Genomic DNA, 17,549 nt, shown 5'->3' on the forward strand with positions numbered 1-17,549 from the left:
GTGCGGATTGTTAAGGTCACCGAGAGGCGGTTGTGATGCGTAAGTGACCTTGCACTAAATCCACCGTAGGTGGAAAGCCACATTTAGATCGGTGGAGTTGTGATATGAGTAGATGATGGGATCCTGTCCAAGAGGCCGGGTGGGGCTGTGAGTGTTCAGAAACCAGGCTGTCAGGGTGGGAGGTGGTATGCGAGTGGAACCAGGAGCCCTGTGGTCCCATGTGCAGGGGCCCGAGTCAGCTGGGGCTCCCGGCTGACCTCTTCCTGTGGGGGGCAGGGAAGGCCGGCTCTCCGAGGGGCCACTGGTTCTCACCTGGGGAGCACAGCACTGCTGTTTTTTGGGGGTTATTTGGTTTTCCTAGCCATTTTTTGAGTATTTTATTTTGAAAAATTTCAGACCTGTAGAAAGTTGGAAGAATAGGACAGTGAATTTCTCCTTCAGTGAGATTTACTAGTGATTAACATTTTACATTTGCTTTTTCTCTCTGTGAATGCACATGTTATTTTCTTTTTTTTTTTTTTTAATTTTACTTATTTATTTGACAGACAGGGATCACAAGTAGGCAGAGAGGCAGGCAGAGACAGAGAGAGGGGGAAGCAGGCTCCCTGCTGAGCAGAGAGCCCGATGTGGGGCTCGATCCCAGGACCCCGGGATCATGACCTGAGCCGAAGGCAGAGGCTTTAACCCACTGAGCCACCCAGGCGCCCCGCACATGTTATTTTCTGTCTCTTACCCCTGCTGGGTCATTTGAGACTAAGCGGCAGGTATGAGGATTCCTAGTATTTCAGCATGTATCTTTTAAGGACAGGACATTAAATAAGCACAATCTAATGATCAAATACAGGAAATTGAGCATCACTAATTCTCATGTACATCCTGTATTCACATTTTGCCATCTGTCCTCTTCTGTCCTTTATGGCCCGTAGTGTCTCAATCTCACCACCGTGCATCTGGGAGAGGCATCTCTGCGCTCTCCTTCGTCTGTAACAGTTTGCAGCCTCTTTGGACATTTTTTAAAGGTACTACAATTTGTAGAGTGGTCCTCAGTGTGGTCTGATTGTTTCCTCGTGATTAGTTTCAGGTAATGCAATTTTTCCCTCAGGACACCGCAGAAGAGGTGTGGGTTCTTCTGAGCATCACATGAGGGCATTCCCCCCCGCCCCCCCGCCATGTGAGTGACGTTTGTTTCGTTGGCTTACCTCAGAGCTTCACCTAAAGGAGACTTTTTTCTCTTTGCAGTTAACACATATGCTGCCAGGAGATGTTTGAAGGTTGCGACCTGAAAGATTTCCCCAGCAGTTCTCGTAGTCATTGATAATTCTTCCCAGCGCCAGTCACTACTGGCGCATTTTCTGCCTTTCCGAGTTGACGTTCCACAGGAAATACCCCACCTCCGTACATTAACTTTTATTAGCAGTTAATTTTTATTGATTTTTTATTAATTTTTATTAGCGTAGGTCCACAGCTTCTTTTCGTATTCAGAGTGTTACTTCATTATTGTCGTTCATGGGGGCTGCGCCTGGCTGACTTAGCCCGTGTGACTCTTGGTCAGGAGTTCAAGACCCATCTTATGTAGAGCTTACCTTAGGGGAAAAAAAAAAGGAAAGAAAAGGAAAAGAACCATGGTTCTCTATTACTGTCGTTCATTTTTATATTCAAATTGCCGTTCAGCTGGCTCCTGTGTCCTTTGCTGTTACCCCTGTGGGGACGTTTTTTGGGAGGGGGTAGTTTTTTTGAGGTATAATATACATACAGTAAAACCCACCCTGTTCAGTCTATGATTTGATGCGTTTTGATGAATGCATTCAGTGGTGGAACCACCATTGTCAAGACCTAGAAGCTCTTTCACTCCCTCAAGTTGCCCTGAGGCCCTTTGCAGCCAGTCCTTTCCTCCATCCTCCGCCTCGGGCAACCACCGATGCAGTTTCCACCCCTGCAGTTTTTCTCTTTCCAGAACATTACATAAATGGAATTACAGAGTTTATTGCCTTTCGTCTGGCTTCTTTAACTTAACGTAATGCAGGGATGCAGGTGGTGAGTTGGCCGTGTTGCGCAGAGCAGTAGTTCCTGTCTTTTTCTTTAAGATTTTATTTATTTGAGAGAGAGAGAGTGTGAGCGAGGGAGAAAGCACAGGTGGGGAGAGGGGCAGAAGGAGAAGCAGACTCCCCACTGAGCAAAGGGTCGGACCTGGGGCTCGATCCCAGGACCCTGAGGTCATGACCTGAGCTGAAACCACCAGCTGGAGCCTAACTGCCTGAGCTGCCCAGGCGCCCTGAGCGTCTTTGCTGTGTGGCTTGACCATCTGTGCACCTGCTCTCCGGGAGCGTCTGTTCACATCTGTCAGTTTTGTTACCGAGTTGTTCTGTTACTGAGTTTTGAGGGTTATTTATATATTCTGAATACAGTCCTTTCATCAGATCTGTATTTTCTAAATATTTGCTCCCAGTCTGTGGCTAATTTTTTCATTTTTAAATAGTATCTTCCAAAGAGCAGAGAGAGTTCAGTGAGGTTGAATTTGCCTCATTTTTCTGTTTCGTGGTTGTTGTATGTAACCTAAGACACCTTTGTCTCATGTAAGGTCAGTCTACTTTTCTTTTCTTTTCTCCTAGAAGCTTTATGATTTCATTTTGAGTTACAGTTTTTATATATGCTGTGAGGTGGGTTTTTTCCCTCTTCTGTGTGTGTCCCTCATTATCCCTGTTCGCTCGCCTCTCACCTCCCCTCTTCAGATGTTGGTTGACCTTCTTACTTTCTGGTACAATGAAATGTTTTAGCCTTACCCTTACTTTGAACTTTCTGGGCTCAAGTTTTGGCACCAGTAGAAATGGAAATTCTAACAGAAATAGCCTTAGCCAGGTCTGCAGGAGCCCTGGTTGCCCCTCCCTGAGAGCAGCATGTGGAGACCATGATGGAGCACCAGGCATGCTTGTTGCTGCTGGAGGGTCACTGCTTCTAGGCCTTGTAGGCAGGTAGCATTGGAAAATACCTGTATTTTCAGAATTAGCAGTTTATACCTCTAATTTCAGTCTAGCATCACAAGACTCTTCCTCTCTGTTCCTAATTCCATGCTTAGACCTCCTACTGTCCTGTCTGTTGAGATATGCTTCCGGTGCAGGAAAATAGGCATGTCTTCAGGGCACAGCCCATTTAAGCCCATAATTCACCACCCAGGTCCAGATCTAGAGCATTCCTATAACGTCCAGCAGTCCCTGGGCCTCTTCCAAGTTAACAGCCACCCAGAAGAAGCTGTTTTCTAAAACCACTATAGCTTTGTTTTCTTTGTTCTTAGAGCTCACATAAATAGAATGATATAATATGGATTGTTTGGTGTCAAGTCTCTAATCCTCAGCAGAGTGTGTGTGAGTCTCCTCCATGTGTGTCAGTAGTTAATTGGTGCGTGGTGTTTCACCGTATGAATGTAAAGCTGGGCTTTATCCATTGTCCTGTTGATGGACATGTGAGTTGTTTCCACTTTGGAAACTTTTATGAATAAAGCTGCTAAGGCTTCTTGTGTATACATACATCCAGAATTGCCAAGTCAAGGGTAGGTGTCTAATAAAAATTGTCAAGCTGGGGGTGCCTGGGTGGCTCAGTTGGTTAAGCAGCTGCCTTTGGCTTGGGTCATGATCTCAGGGTCCTGGGATGGGATTGAGCACTACGTCGGGCTCCCTGCTCAGAGGGAATCTGCTTTTCCTCTGCCCCTCCCCACTTCTCATGCGTGTGCCCACTCTCTCTTTTTCTCTCTCTCAAATAAATAAATAAAATCTTTTTTCTTTTTTTAAAGATTTTTATTTATTTATTTGACAGAGATCACAAGTAGGCAGAGAGGTGGGCAGAGAGAGAGGAGGAAGCAGGCTCCCCTCTGAGCAGAGAGCCCGATGCGGGGCTCAATCCCAGGACCCTAGGACCTGAGCCGAAGGCAGAGGCTTTAACCCACTGAGCCACCCAGGCGCCCCAATAAAATCTTTTTTAAAAAAAATTTTCAAGCTGTTTCCCAAAGTGATTGTATTAGTTTATACTCTGGCCAGTTGTTCCACATCCTTGGCAACACTTGATACTGTCAGTTTTTACTTTAGCCATTTTGGGGTATTGTATATATTGCAGTATTTCGGTGTGGTTTCAATTTGCATTTCCTTGATGACAAATGATGATCTTTTTTCATATGCTTATTGGCCATTTAGAGATCCAGCTTGGTAAAGTATCTGTTCAAGTCTTTTTTTAATTGGGTAGTTGACTTACAGGGGTTCTTTCAGTATTCTGGGTAAAAACCAGATACATATATTGTGAATATTCTCCTCTGTTCTGTGGACTCCCTGTATTTTCTAATTGTTGTCTTCTGATGAGAGCAATTTTTAATTACGCGGAGCTCCAATTTTGTTTTCTTTATGGCTGGTACCTTGTATTTTCAAGAGCTCTTTGCCACGTGCATGCTCTGTGCCTGTTCCTCCTATGTTCTCTTCTTTTTTTTTATGATTCCAAATTAGTATCTCTTCAGAACTTTTTTTTTTTTAAGATTTTATTTATTTATTTGAGAGAGAGAGATAGAGAGAGAGCATGAGAGGGGTTAGGGTCAAAGGGAGAAGCAGACTTCCCACTGAGCAGGGAGCCCGATGCGCGACTTGATGCAGGACTCGATCTGATCCCGGGACTCCACGATCATGACCTGAGCCGAAGGCAGCCCCCCAGCCGGCCGAGCCAGCCAGGCGCCCCGCTCTTGTGTTTCTTTTGAGAGCACTAGAGTTTGATTTTCACATTTAGTTCTGTATTCTGACTCTAGTTACCTGCTGTTTGTGGTGGAGTTTGAGGCTGTGGTTAAGCTTTTCTTCCACGTGGGTAGCTAGTTACTTCTTTTTTTTTTTAAGACTTTGGGTAAAAAAAAAAGTCTTTTGATGCGCTTTGATGTGTTTGCCAGAAATCACAAGACCAAATGTGCGCGGATCTATTTCTGCATTCTGTTCTGATATATCGCTCTCTTTGTTCACCTTTAAGCAGTGCCGTGAGGGCATCTTTGCTGTAACTTTATAGGAAGTCTTGAAATCTGGTAGTGTGAGTCCTCGTAGTTGTTCAGGAGTGTCCTAGCTAACCTAAGTTGGGTTCAATTTTTATTTTCCTTCTGTATGATCTAGTAAGAACTTTACTTAGGTTTCTGTTCATATTCAATTTTAGTATTTTTTCCCATTTTTGTTATTTTTAAATTTTTAGTATGTAAAACACTAAAAGTCAAAACTATACAAAAAGATACATTCAAAAGCATTATCCTGTCCCTGCTCTACCCCTCCCTCCCACGTGCTGTAGGGAACTAATTCTCTCGGTTTCTGCTTCACCCATCCTGTGTTTCATTTTGCAAAAATAAGCATATAAACACAAACGTGTGTGTCTGTTTATATGTGTGGGTATATTTAAATCTTTTTTAACACAGAAGTTAGGGTACTGTATAAACTCTTTTGCAGCTTGCTTTTTTTTTTTAACTTAGTATGTATTGGAAATCACTGTCAGCGCTTAGAAATTCTTTATAGCTGCATTGCAGCCAGTATTTAATAACGTCAGGCTTGACTAGAGGCTCAGAGCAAATATTAAACTTGAACTCTCTGTGTTGCAATTGTTCCTGGACTTTGCTGGGGCAGCTTTCTTTCTGCCGTTTGCACTGGTTACCCCAAAGTCAGGACACTCTGTGACCCTGGGGAGACAGGAACCGTTCTGGGAGGGAGGGAGGGAGCGGAACTTGTCTCCCTCCTTTTTTTCTTTTTTTAAAGATTTTATTTATTTGTTTGACAGAGTTCACAAGTAGGCATAGAGAGAGAGGAAGAGAAGCAGGCTCCCTGCTGAGCAAAGAGCCCAACGTGGGGCTCGATCCCAGGACCCTGGGATCATGACCTGAGCTGAAGGCAGAGGCTTTAACCCACTGAGGCACCCAGGCGCCCCAATTTCCCTCTTTACTCCATGCAAACTGTGTGGGGGACCGACCACACCTGAGAACATTAACAAGTCTGAAAAAGAAGGAAGAAGGGAAGAAAAGCATTCAGGATTATCACTGTTTCCTTTTGCTGACATCGGTCAGGTCTTGTCCGTAACTCCCCCTTCCTTGTGGTTCCTGGAGGGTAGGGCGCTAAGCAGTGTGTCCTATCCCTGGCAGAGAGTGTCTGTCACGCTTTCACTCAGTCTTTCCCTCTGAAACAGGTTGCCCGGGAGAGTGGCCCCCCCCATATGAAGAGCTTTGTGACCAAGGTGTCAGTTGGGGAGTTTGTGGGGGAAGGTGAAGGGAAGAGCAAGAAGATTTCAAAGAAAAATGCTGCTATCGCCGTCCTCGAGGAGCTGAAGAAGCTGCCGCCCCTGCCTGTGGTCGAGCGAGTGAAGCCCAGAATCAAAAAGAAAACAAAATCCATAGTCCGGGTAAGAACGTCTCGATCGAAGACGGTCTTTCCATTGCCTGTAGACGACTGGTCGGGGAGGGGGTGGGGGGCGCATGTTAAAAGGCTCACTAGGTTGCTGACCTTAGTGACAGGATGGGTGCGGACATGCCACCTGCCGGCCTGGTGCGGGGGCCACCTCAGGTAGTTCCTCCCGGAGCCCCCGGTTAGGCAAAGACGCGGACACCGAGCGGGATCGGTGGAGGTGCCTGCAGCTGTGCGCGTGTCCGCGGCTGAGGGGGTGATCAGGGGAGCCGCGTGCACCTGCAGTGCCTTCTGCAGAGGAGGGCGAAAGTCTCCCTCCGTCTCCCTCAGCGCTGCATTGCTGTGAGTGTGAAGCAGATTTGCAGGCGGAAAGGCATCTGGGGGCAGGTGTAGGAGTGAGACACTTCACCAAATACCTCCTTATTCTTTGGGATTTTTTAAGGCATGTCAGTGGACCTGTCAAAACCCCCTCCTCCCCCAGCCAGAGAAGGGACAGGAGTCCATTTTGGCATGTTTAGGAATATTAGGGTCTGTTCTGTCAGTATACGGTTTTAATCCTTGAACAGCACAGCACGGCAGTTGGGGTTGTTGATCCCCACCCCCACCCCACAGTGGAAAGCCTGGATTTAACTTTTGACTCTGCAGACACTTAACCATTGACAGCCTACTGTTGACCAGAAGCTTTACCAATAAGAGAAACAATTAATGTTTTATGTATTATATATTGTATTATATGCATGTGTGTATTAAATGCTGTATTTGCACATAAAGTAATCCGGACGAAAGCAAACATTAAGGAGGTCATAAGGAAGAGAAAATACACTTACTATACTGTACTGTAGTTACCGGAAAACATCCACTTCTAGGTGGACCTGCACGGTTCAGACCTCTGTTGTGCGGGGGCCGGCTGCAGTTTCATGCTGTCAAGACCCCGTGCCCAGGGGTGAGCACACTGTATACCCCTGCAGCTCCCTTTTTTGTAGATCCCAGAAACCACCGCACATGAGTCGGGGCCTGAGGGTTCCTTGGCGCTAAAGGCGGACACTGGGAAGGAACTGTGGGATTCTTAGGTTCTTTCCACATGGTGTCAGCTTGAGGTTTTGTGGCTTTTTTGTGTGTGTGGTTTTTTTTTAATAGTTTCTGGATCTTATGTCCTTGTTAAGAAAGCTGGGGACCATCTTATATAACACAGCTTTGGGGGGAATTTTAGGAATAGTGTTCTGGTTTTTTTCTCTCCTCATTGTCAAGTTGAAATTTACTGTTAAAAAGCAGACCTTTCCGGGTTGCTCGCCCACCTGTAGTGGGATACTGATGTTGGTTTGCCAGGAGAACTTTTTTAAAAGTCCCCTCAGAGCAATCCTAGAAAATCATTAAGCATCTTTTAATTTTAAGAAGGTTTTAAAAAAGGTCTGATTGATTCTGGACACTTAAAGGACCAACATAAAGGGAACGTTGTGTCGTGTCCTGATGTCTGCACTGGCAAGGTCCTCTCTGCGGCTAACACGGCACATGGTTTCTGCATTCACTGTTCTCAGCTACAGAGCAGCACAGACAGCGGCCAGGGGATGAACCCCATCAGCAGACTGGCGCAGATCCAGCAGGCAAAAAAGGAGAAGGAGCCAGAGTACATGCTCCTCACGGAGCGAGGCCTCCCACGCCGCAGAGAGTTTGTGATGCAGGTGGGTTGGAGTGGGTGGCGGGTGGCCTTTCTGTGACCGTGTCCCCACCGCGGCTGGATGAGGTCCACAGGCCGCGTGCTTTCCTGAGGAGGCCAGGTGTGGTGCCCTGGCCCAGTGGGCCCCTGCTCCCCGCCATCGGACATTTGGAATATTGAGACCACGTTCCTTGCAGTAATTTGATGCCTTACGACGTGTCCTTGCGTACGCACCACGCGTGCAGCTGAGTCCGCACTCGTGACCGCGCCCCGGGTCATGAGTGCTGGGGCGTGGGATTGCGGGCAAACGTTTTCTTTATCACATCTCCTTGAAGGTTTGTATTGTTCTTTTCAGAAGGTAAATTTTGTAAGTTCTGTCAGAGGCTCTGTTCCTTTTCCTCCTAATCCGTGTGTAGAGTCTGGAGTCTGGGGTTGGTCCTCCTTCTACTGGGATTGCGCATCGGATTAGCGCAGAGTGTTTTCCTTGTGTTTATGAGACGGTCACTCCATGGGCAGCCTACTTTGTGATTTGAATTTTACGGTGTTTTCTGGTCATCAAGCCAGTACTTAACTCTGGTGTAGCAGTTCACGAATTGGGAAGCACCGCCACTTAGCCAGGTGTGTTCTGCCTCCCCTATCAGAAGGCGAGAAAAGTCATGGTCCTTCCAGGCTACAAAGGAAGATGGCAGCGTGCTGAGAGGGCCAGTAATTTGGCCAAAATCAAAGCTGGTAGATGGCAAGGCCAGGATTCAACCCCAAAGCCCTCTTCACTGGCAAGGGAAGGTTCCCTGGACTCTCAGTTGTGGGACATGGGGCTTTTTTGGTCTGCTCTGTGATCAAGACTGGCTTGGAAAGGGATTGTAAGCAGTGGTATGTGCTGGAATGTGTGTAACACTCAGCTCTTGCGGTGGGCGGCAGGGCTAGTGGGAAGTGGGGGGTTGTGTTTATAGACTGTACACGTATAAAATGCATAATGTTCTTTACCGTCCATTTTCTTCGTCTGTCCCGTCAGTGCAGCGGTCACCGACAGTGTCAGGAAATGAGAGAGTGCACAGTTGCGTGCTTGCCATCTGCTGGAGGCGGCGAGGCTGCACGTGCCTTTGGCAGCAGAGCTGAGTTCTAGCTGGAGAATTGGCAGGGGTTTTTGTTTACATAAACAAGATGAAAGTGAAACAGAGACACGTTGGAACTTCAGTTGTGAACAATGAGTGACTTGGTTGAATCAGATCATTTTCAAAGCTTGGATGAATGTTCCCATTTTTTCGTGCAGTTAACAGGGCCCTGGGTGCAGACTGGACACACTAGTAAGCTTAGTTTACATCTCTGCCTCCACCGTTAACCTTTCCTCCGTGTCATAAGTCTAGAGGTGGCGACAGAGCCACCGAAGGCAGCGTGCTGCTTGGTGTCTGCAGGTTTCCGGGGGGTAAATGCTCCCCCTGCGGCAAAGCAAGCGGCCCCTGGCCGGGCTGCACACTCGTGCGCCGGGGGCACAGACCCTCAAGAGCACAGATGAGTGTCAGAGCGAGGCGCTTTAGGAAACAGGGAGGTTTTGGAACTCCCTGCTGTAGTCTGTTAAAGTCATTCTGAGCCACTACCATCTTTTTTTTTTTTTTTTAAGATTTTATTCATTTATTTGACAGACAGAGATCATAAATAGAGAGGCAGGCATAGAGAGAGAGGGGGAAGCAGGCTCCCTGCTGAGCAGAGAGCCCAATGCGGGGCTCGATCCCAGGACTCTGAGATCATGATCTGAGCTGAAGGCAGAGGCTTAACCCACTGAGCCACCCAGGCGCCCCTGTCATCTCCTTTTTACCAGCAGCTGTGGCGGACAGCAGCTCGAAGGTGCTGAGCATTTCTGGCGGCCGCCACGGTGCCCCGGGAAGCTTCTGGCTGCGGTTGGGTTCTTTTGCCTGAACGCACTGCCTGACCCGTCTTTGCTCGGAAGGCGTAAGCACTGGTCTGAGTCCTGACTTCCTCCTCCTGCAGGTGAAGGTGGGAAACCATACGGCAGAAGGAACAGGCACCAATAAGAAGGTGGCCAAACGCAACGCAGCCGAGAACATGCTGGAGATCCTTGGTTTCAAAGTCCCGCAGGCTCAGCCCACCAAACCGGCCCTGAAATCAGAGGAGAAGGTGACTGCTCAGGGCTCTGTGTCCTTGCTCTCTAATGGCAAGATGACCTCCTCGCCTCATCCTAGGGGACTCTGGCCACCTCCAGGGCCAAGCTTCAGGGCAAGGCTTCATCCTCCTGGCAGGAAAACAGCCCCGCTGAGCGGCGTCCTCTCCGTTTGGAGCATTAGAATGTGGTCAGAAGGGGAGTTGCATGTCCATGGCTCCGAGCGTGGCTCTGGGTTAAGTCGTTCTTGTTTCCCTATCTTTGTGGTCGGGGACGCTTTGCTGGAGGGCAGCTCGCTCCTTTCCACTCGGAGGAGGGTGGGCGCCGGGGCTGCCGACGAACGTGCCTGCTGCTGCCCTCATGCTCTCCCACTGAGGCCCGCGAGAGAGACCCGCCGGCCTCCGGCTTCTGCTAGCTGGGAAGCAGGCTGTGGGTTTTCTGGGACACCAACACAGTTGATTTATGAACGAAATTCATAGTTTAGATTCGGGATTCTTCCTTCCTTTATGAATTGAACACTAGCTAAAAATCTGCCGAGTTTGGTAAGCGGTACCCTCAAGCAAGTCTTTGACCGAGCTTGTTTCCGCTGAGAGATCCTGGGATGGGGCCCCTCCCTGTGCCAGCTGTGCCGGCAGCGGGCCGTGGCCTCTGCCGTGGCCTCTGCCGTGGCTGCGGACACTCCTCAGAGAATCGGCGCAGAGCCTGGACTTGGCGTTTGGGTTTTTCATTCCAGAATCTGGTAGAGGACTCGTAACATCCTTACCTTCTTAGAAAGGAGACCCATGTTGACAAAAAATTTCTTTCATCACACTCCCTCCACCCTGTTTGTTAACTTTGGAAATGTCACCTTTCCTTTGAATTGGCTATTAATTCCAGAAGAGTCTCTGTTTAGCTTCCATCTAAAAGCTTCCTTCCCCACCTTGGGCTCCACCAGTCCAGCATCTCTGGTTCCCTCTGGTTAAACGTTTCCCTGTCCCCTGTGAGTGCCCAGCAGAGTCCAGCCCCCAGTTCAGGGGGATTGGTAGCCGCCTCTGGTGGAGGACAGGCCGTGGGGGCGGGAGTGGCTGGGGGGAGGGTCAGGCTGCAGGGGGGTGGGGTGGGGGTCTGGGGTGGGGGGAGGGGGGGGTGTCGGGCTTCTCTGCTGATGACCTCTTCATATTTCAAATGGTTATAAACCAAAATTAATGCTGGTTGGAGTGTGTATAGTTTCAGGGAGTAGGAACTAATTTTGCAACAGTTTGATTTACACTCATGGCCTTTTTTTATTTTTTATTTTTTTTTTTTTTTAAGACACCAATAAAAAAACCAGGGGATGGAAGAAAAGTAACCTTTTTTGAACCTGGCTCTGGGGATGAAAATGGGACTAGTAAGTGTGATGTTAATACTGTCTTGATCTGAATGTGATTCTGGGCTTGGCGTGGTTCCTGGAATGATGAGCAGTGTTGAGCTCTACGTCCTCCCTGGGCCGTTGTGAGCTCCGAGGGAGGGCTGGCGGGTTGGAAGATGCCTTTCCCAGCAGTGCGTGCGGCCTTGTGCTGATCTATCTGCGTGTCCCTCCCTAGGCAATAAAGAGGATGAGTTTAGGATGCCTTATCTTAGTCATCAGCAGCTGCCCGCTGGGATTCTTCCCATGGTGCCCGAGGTTGCCCAGGCTGTAGGAGTCAGTCAAGGACACCACACCAAAGATTTCACCAGGGCAGCTCCGAATCCTGCCAAGGCCACGGTAACTGCCATGATAGCCCGTGAATTGTTGTATGGGGGCACCTCGCCCACAGCCGAGACCATTTTAAAGAATAACATCTCTTCAGGCCACGTACCCCATGGACCTCTCACAAGACCCTCTGAGCAGCTGGACTATCTCTCCAGAGTCCAGGGACTCCAGGTAACTGCTAGGCTGGAGCGGTGTGGTCTAGACCTCAGTGCACTCATCTTTTTTGGGTTTCTCTCAGCAAATGAGCCTTGGACCTCCTTTATTAAATCCAGATCTCTGTGTGGAGGAAGGGTGGAGGCCACGTGGTACCTGGTGGTCCTGAGGCGGGTGGAGGGAGTTCGGGGAAGTGTAGGACAAGCCCGTATGGTAACAGAAGCACCTTGTCCTTTGATAATAAACTTTAAAAAAAAAAAAAATGCAAGCTACCCGGAGTAACAAAGCTTCTCATCTTAGGCATAGTCACAGCGGGAGTGGGTTCAGTGTGCCGGCCCTTCCCGCCTGGCAGAAAACGACGTGGCTTCTCTCAGACCATGTGTTTGGTGTCCCCTGCCCCCCAGACCAGGATTCTGGGGAGGACATCTAGGTTCCTGGCAGGTGTAGGGAGCTGGGGCAGCGCCTCGTGCCTCTAGCAGCAGGCCCCTCGGACAGCCTCGCTGACTGAGCAGGAGGTGCTGGAGCCGCGTCCAGCTGAGAGAGGGAGGAGGAGGGGTCCTCCCCGTTTGCCGGGCGCCCTGCCTGTTCGCCGCTGCCCTACCTGGCCTCACAGTTTTCTTTTCCCCTCAGGTTGAATACAAAGACTTCCCCAAAAACAACAAGAACGAATTTGTATCTCTTATCAATTGCTCCTCCCAGCCACCTCTGATTAGCCACGGTATTGGAAAGGACGTGGAGTCCTGCCATGACATGGTACGTTCCCCGGTGCTCCTGGCGCCTGCCCGTTGCTGGCCGTGGGAAGATAGGAGAAGGGCTCTCCCGTCGACTTCGGTGCTTTTACAGATTTCATGTTTTTGAAGATTTTGTCCTTAGTTTATTGGATTGCTTTTTCATTGTTTATCAGAATTCATCGGCTTTAGACCCTCCCTCCCGTTCTGTGCTCTTCCCTTCCCTTTGCTGACCTGGGGGGCGGACTTGGGACTTGGACCCTGGGCCTCCTCCATGCGCTGTGTCCATTCATCTCCTCCCAGAACACAGACCCCAGGCCCAAGTTCGGGCAGCTGTAGAAAGCCCCTTATTTTGGTTGCTGGTCAGGTGAAACACCACTAATGAGAAGCACAAAACTGAGAAAAGGAATTGATTAATCTAGGTGAACTCTGGTATGTCCTCCTGACGGAATATAATGCGTCCGTGAAATTAACGTCTTTAGGGGTGATGTGTTCTAACAAGGGAATACAACAGGCATTTGTTTTATAGCAGGATACAGAATGTGTGGTCTAGTTACTATAAAGTTAAAAATACTAGAAAAAATACAAAATTAGAGGTTGTGATTCAGTGAGGTAAACATGGATAATTTATTTTGTAGTTTGTATTTCACATTGAAAGTTCAGATACTAAGGGAAAGTGTGGTTTAGCGGGACTCACTGTTTTGTCCCTCGCCTCCCTATTCAAACAGTGCCCTGTGCTGTGGCCCCGGGTGGCGGTCGTGCTCTGACTCTTCCTTTCGTCCCTGCTAGGCTGCACTGAACATCTTAAAGTTGCTGTCTGAGTTGGACCAACCGAGTACAGAGATGCCAAGAACAGGAAATGGACCAATGTCTGTGTGAGTGAGCTCATTTACTCGGAAAGGCAGTTCTGTTCCTCATTTGCATTAATTTGGACCTTAGTAGTGAGAGTTGTGCTCAACTCTGTGGTGAGAGCCTCCCCTCTATCACCCTGAAAGGTTTCCAAGTTGTGGCCAGAGCTCTACTTTTTAAAAAACAATTAGAATAGGTGATACATACACAGGGTCCAAACCCCACAGTGATTTTCAGAGATGCCGGGTGCTCAGTCTTGCCCCCCCCCCCACAACCCCCGCCCATCTTACTTTCCCTGCCCCCATCCAGAGATCCCGGGTTTATTATTATTATGTTTATTAGTTTCTTATGTATTTTTCCTTGTGTTTCTTTATGCAAGTACAATTCCGTATTTCTTGTATTTGCCTTTTCTCCCGGAGATCACATGCTACACACACACACTGTCCTCGTTGCTTTCTTTGCTCGACCACAGATCCTGAGCAAACCGGCACATGGGGATCCCGGAAACTGGGGCCTGTGCTGTTGGGCTTCAGTGTCTGCTGAGTTCTTCTCATTGTTAATGTGGGTTAAGTCTTCTGACATTCCAAAACTGGCATCATTTTCATTTTCTTCTTCCTTGAAGGTGTGGGAGGTGCTGAACTTTTTCTGGCCACGAACCGTTGTAAAAACCCAACATACATACTGAAAATACTGAAACTGCTTTGAGAATTTGGAATTTCTGATACCTCCAGTGGGCTGAGAGACGTGCTGGGTAAAGAACCGAGGCGGCAGTGGTGACAAAGGCGGGAACACACGGAGGCGGCCGTGGCTGTGCGCGCGGGTGCTGTTCTGTCCCCACACACAGGCAGCTGCTGGGGGGCACGGCAGGGTCTGCCGAGTGGCCCCGGGTGCCTCAGTGCTCGGCTGTGGCCGCTGCTGTTTGGGCCGTGTGAAGGAAACCAGAAAGAGAGCACGACGCTTTCTCGGAGTGGCTCACTCAAACCCTTGGGACACACCCTGGACACCCACGCCGGGGAGCGGGGCCGTCGACCAGCCCCAGAGCCAAAAGCACCAGAGAAAATCAGATGCTTCCTACTCAGCGCCGACTAACCATTCTAGCGTGCTCCGGCCCCCACCTCCCGTGGCGCCCACCCCCCACCACTGCTTTCTCTCCCAAAAGAGATACATATTCTTAGTTTTATTATTTTCTTTTGATTGAAATGACACTATATAAATTTTCATCTGAGAGTTTCTCAATTGTATCTAGTTACATAGCACAGTTTAGAAACTTGTCTGAGACTGACTCTATCCGTAATCTAATCAGCAAAGATCATATCCATGTGTATGTGGTTATATGTTTTGACTTTATTGGACTAACCCAGGACCATTTCAGTGATGCAAATTGTGTGCCGTCTGGTTGAGCTGAGACAGTCCTGGTTTCTCAGTCCTTGATGAAGTCTCCCACGGTTGTATAAATTGGACAGTTTAGGAATTTTAAACTTTAATGATCATTTGGTTCCTTTTCTATTTTATTTTTGTTAATGCAACAGGACTTAAACAAATGAACTTTGATCTTTGTTTTAAAGATTATTAAAAAAAATTGTGTGTATATACATATGGCTCTTGAGGACACGTAGCTTTCACACACTACAGGATATGGTCTCCGTGTAGTACGTGTACACCCGCAGATGGATTTCCTTGAGTGCTTTGTACTGTTGATTACATCTCCATGTAGGGCTGAAAAGAATGGAAGAATGACCCGTGTTTATCTCTGAAACTGTGTTGCTTTTGATGTTGTGTTACTGTGCACAGACGCGTGTGCAGTTAAGGTCCTGCGTGCGGTCTGGATGAAAAGCGCCGTAGCCTTGCGAGTTAAGTACCGCTTCGATTCATTGTTTGCGCTGGGATTTTTCTCCCCATGGAATGTAAGTAAAACTTAGTGTTTGTCACCAATAAATGGTAATACTAAATTTTTTTTTGTTAATTTATTCTCAAATGCCACTACTGCTAGGTTGGTCCCTTCCCAACCTGCCTCCTACCCTTTTTTAAGAAGGAAAGAACAAAAAAAAACTTTGTAATGCTTGTGACTTCTGTTTGGGCAGAATTCTGAAGATCTGAAATAACTTTATATCAAACCATTGATCAATAAACAGCTACTAATGAATTGTTGGTCCTTCCGAGCAGTAACTAAAGTGAGGGAAGAGGCGAGTGAGGGTGCAGAAGTGTGGCACGTGGGCGCCCGGGCGAGGGGAGGTGCCTCTTCTCTGGACTGGACACTGTCACCCAAAGACATGAGCCCGAGGAGGACAGACTTTGACACTTCAAATCTCCTCGCTTTGAGCAGGTGTTCTCACACTCGGAGTCAAGGCGAGACGCTGCATTCAGGCCTGGCTGAGGAGTGGGCTGGTGGCTTTCTGGTTTGTTTTTGGAAGATGCTCATAAAGGTGGTTCAAACTTACGAACCGGACTATGGGTTGGACTCCCAGGATGACGATGTGGTTAGAAGGGTGTGCAAAAGTGCTCAGCAACAGAAAGGGGTTTGTCAACATTGCAGGGATAAAACAAGTGAAAGGAAAAACGTTTCCCCTTCTCCAGTCCTGGAGTCCGCCATTTCTCCAAGGAGCTGGTCCCCTTTGGTGATGGCAGCATCTGAAAACCAAGGTGTGGGGGGCGGGCGCCTGGCTGGGCTCAGTCCGTACAGCATGGCACAGTGGCTCTGGGCTCCATGCTGGGCATAAAAGATGACTTAAAAAAAAAAAAGCCGAAGAAATAAAAACCACCAAGGTGTGGGCACTTGGAGTGCTCACTTTTACTGGGGTGTTCTCTAGGCCTTCTGAGCAGACAGCAAGCAAATACTTGTGTGCGTAGGCATGCACGTACGTGTGCGTGTTCACGCGTACACGCATTCGGCTGGTTCGTGTATGTGTGCTTGGAAGCCCTGAGTTTATACTGATACCAGCACCCTGGGGTTCTTCGCAGCCTCCTCTTCTTGGGACCTAACCCAGTATTGAGACTGCGGCCCGTCTCCCGGCCTTGCCAGCCGCCTCCTCCCCACTTGTCACCCGCCACTTCTGCAGTGTCCTCGCAGGCCGTGGGGGGTGTGCCGCGCGCGCGCCTCCGCCCAGCACACTGCCCCCTGCCTTCCGTCCGCCCACCCGCAACCTCCACGCTGCAGGACGGTGGGAGAGGACAGTGCAGTCTTCGAAGTGAATCACGACTTCTCGTTAGCTGTTCGGCCCTGACTGCCAAAGTTGCAGGGAGGGGAAGTTTCCCCTTGACCTCAGGGGTGGTGTAAGGATTTCCAGCTTTCTTGGAAAGGCTGGTTTTCAAGGGTGGCACATCTTTGTTTTGGAGAGATGTCCTTGAATGTTTCATAGATTGTAAACTCTTACAATCTATGTAAGAGAGGAGGAGGCCCTGCCGCCGTCCTCCGCTGCCAGGGTTTCCTGCAGTAGGTCCCCCCCACCCCCACCCCCGGCCCCAGTCTCGACAGGCTTGGACAGAGCTGCCTGGAAGGGGGTGTGCGTGCTTTTATGTCCGTATGCTCTCTCAGAGGCACAAGAACCTTCGAGCCAAAACAAGGGGCTTCCGCCCTGGGGACAACCCATGCGGTTCTGGTTTCCACACCGCAGGCAGAAAATGAGACAGGAAGGCGCCGGAGAGGCAGGTCTGAGATAACCGCAGGTGCTGTGGGTCAGCCACGAGAAGACTGGGTCTTGGGATTTGTGGAACGTCGATCCTCAGAGCGGAGAGGCTCTTGTGGTCCTTGGGACAGACAAGTGTGGGTCTCTTGATCACTTGGACGTTATGTCTTGACTTTGCAAGGTGCCGCTTATCAAAGGGAGGTTTCAGTGAGTGAAGGTGATTTCCCCAGAGCTGCTGTTTTGTTGCTTTTCAGAGGCCCTCTTGAGCCACAGGAATGTGACCCACAGTTCTTAGAAGCGTCCCTTCTGACACTGGGTTTCCT

The 17,549-nt window shown here is 48.9% G+C and overlaps 1 protein-coding gene across 7 annotated transcripts in view; it reads left to right on the forward strand.

Moving 5' to 3' along the window:
• Positions 1-15,744, forward strand: part of STAU1 (staufen double-stranded RNA binding protein 1) — a 55,610-nt gene extending 39,866 nt beyond the window's left edge. For 4 of the 7 annotated variants that reach the window (XM_080813365.1, XM_080813359.1, XM_080813364.1 and 1 more), the window contains 8 exons: positions 6,178-6,390; positions 7,928-8,071; positions 10,033-10,179; positions 11,453-11,528; positions 11,725-12,044; positions 12,657-12,779; positions 13,544-13,629; positions 14,226-15,744. In XM_080813365.1, coding sequence (XP_080669491.1) covers positions 6,178-6,390; positions 7,928-8,071; positions 10,033-10,179; positions 11,453-11,528; positions 11,725-12,044; positions 12,657-12,779; positions 13,544-13,629; positions 14,226-14,241 — 1,125 coding nt within the window. In that variant the 3' untranslated portion in view covers positions 14,242-15,744. Of the gene's footprint in view, positions 1-6,159; positions 6,391-7,927; positions 8,072-10,032; positions 10,180-11,452; positions 11,529-11,724; positions 12,045-12,656; positions 12,780-13,543; positions 13,630-14,225 lie in introns of all 7 variants that reach the window. The other 3 variants (XM_080813360.1, XM_080813361.1, XM_080813362.1) reach the window with 1 other exon arrangement.
• Positions 15,745-17,549: the final 1,805 nt, after the last annotated feature.

This window comes from Martes martes (assembly GCF_963455335.1).
Source record: "Martes martes genome assembly, chromosome: 9".
NCBI lineage: Eukaryota > Metazoa > Chordata > Mammalia > Carnivora > Mustelidae > Martes > Martes martes.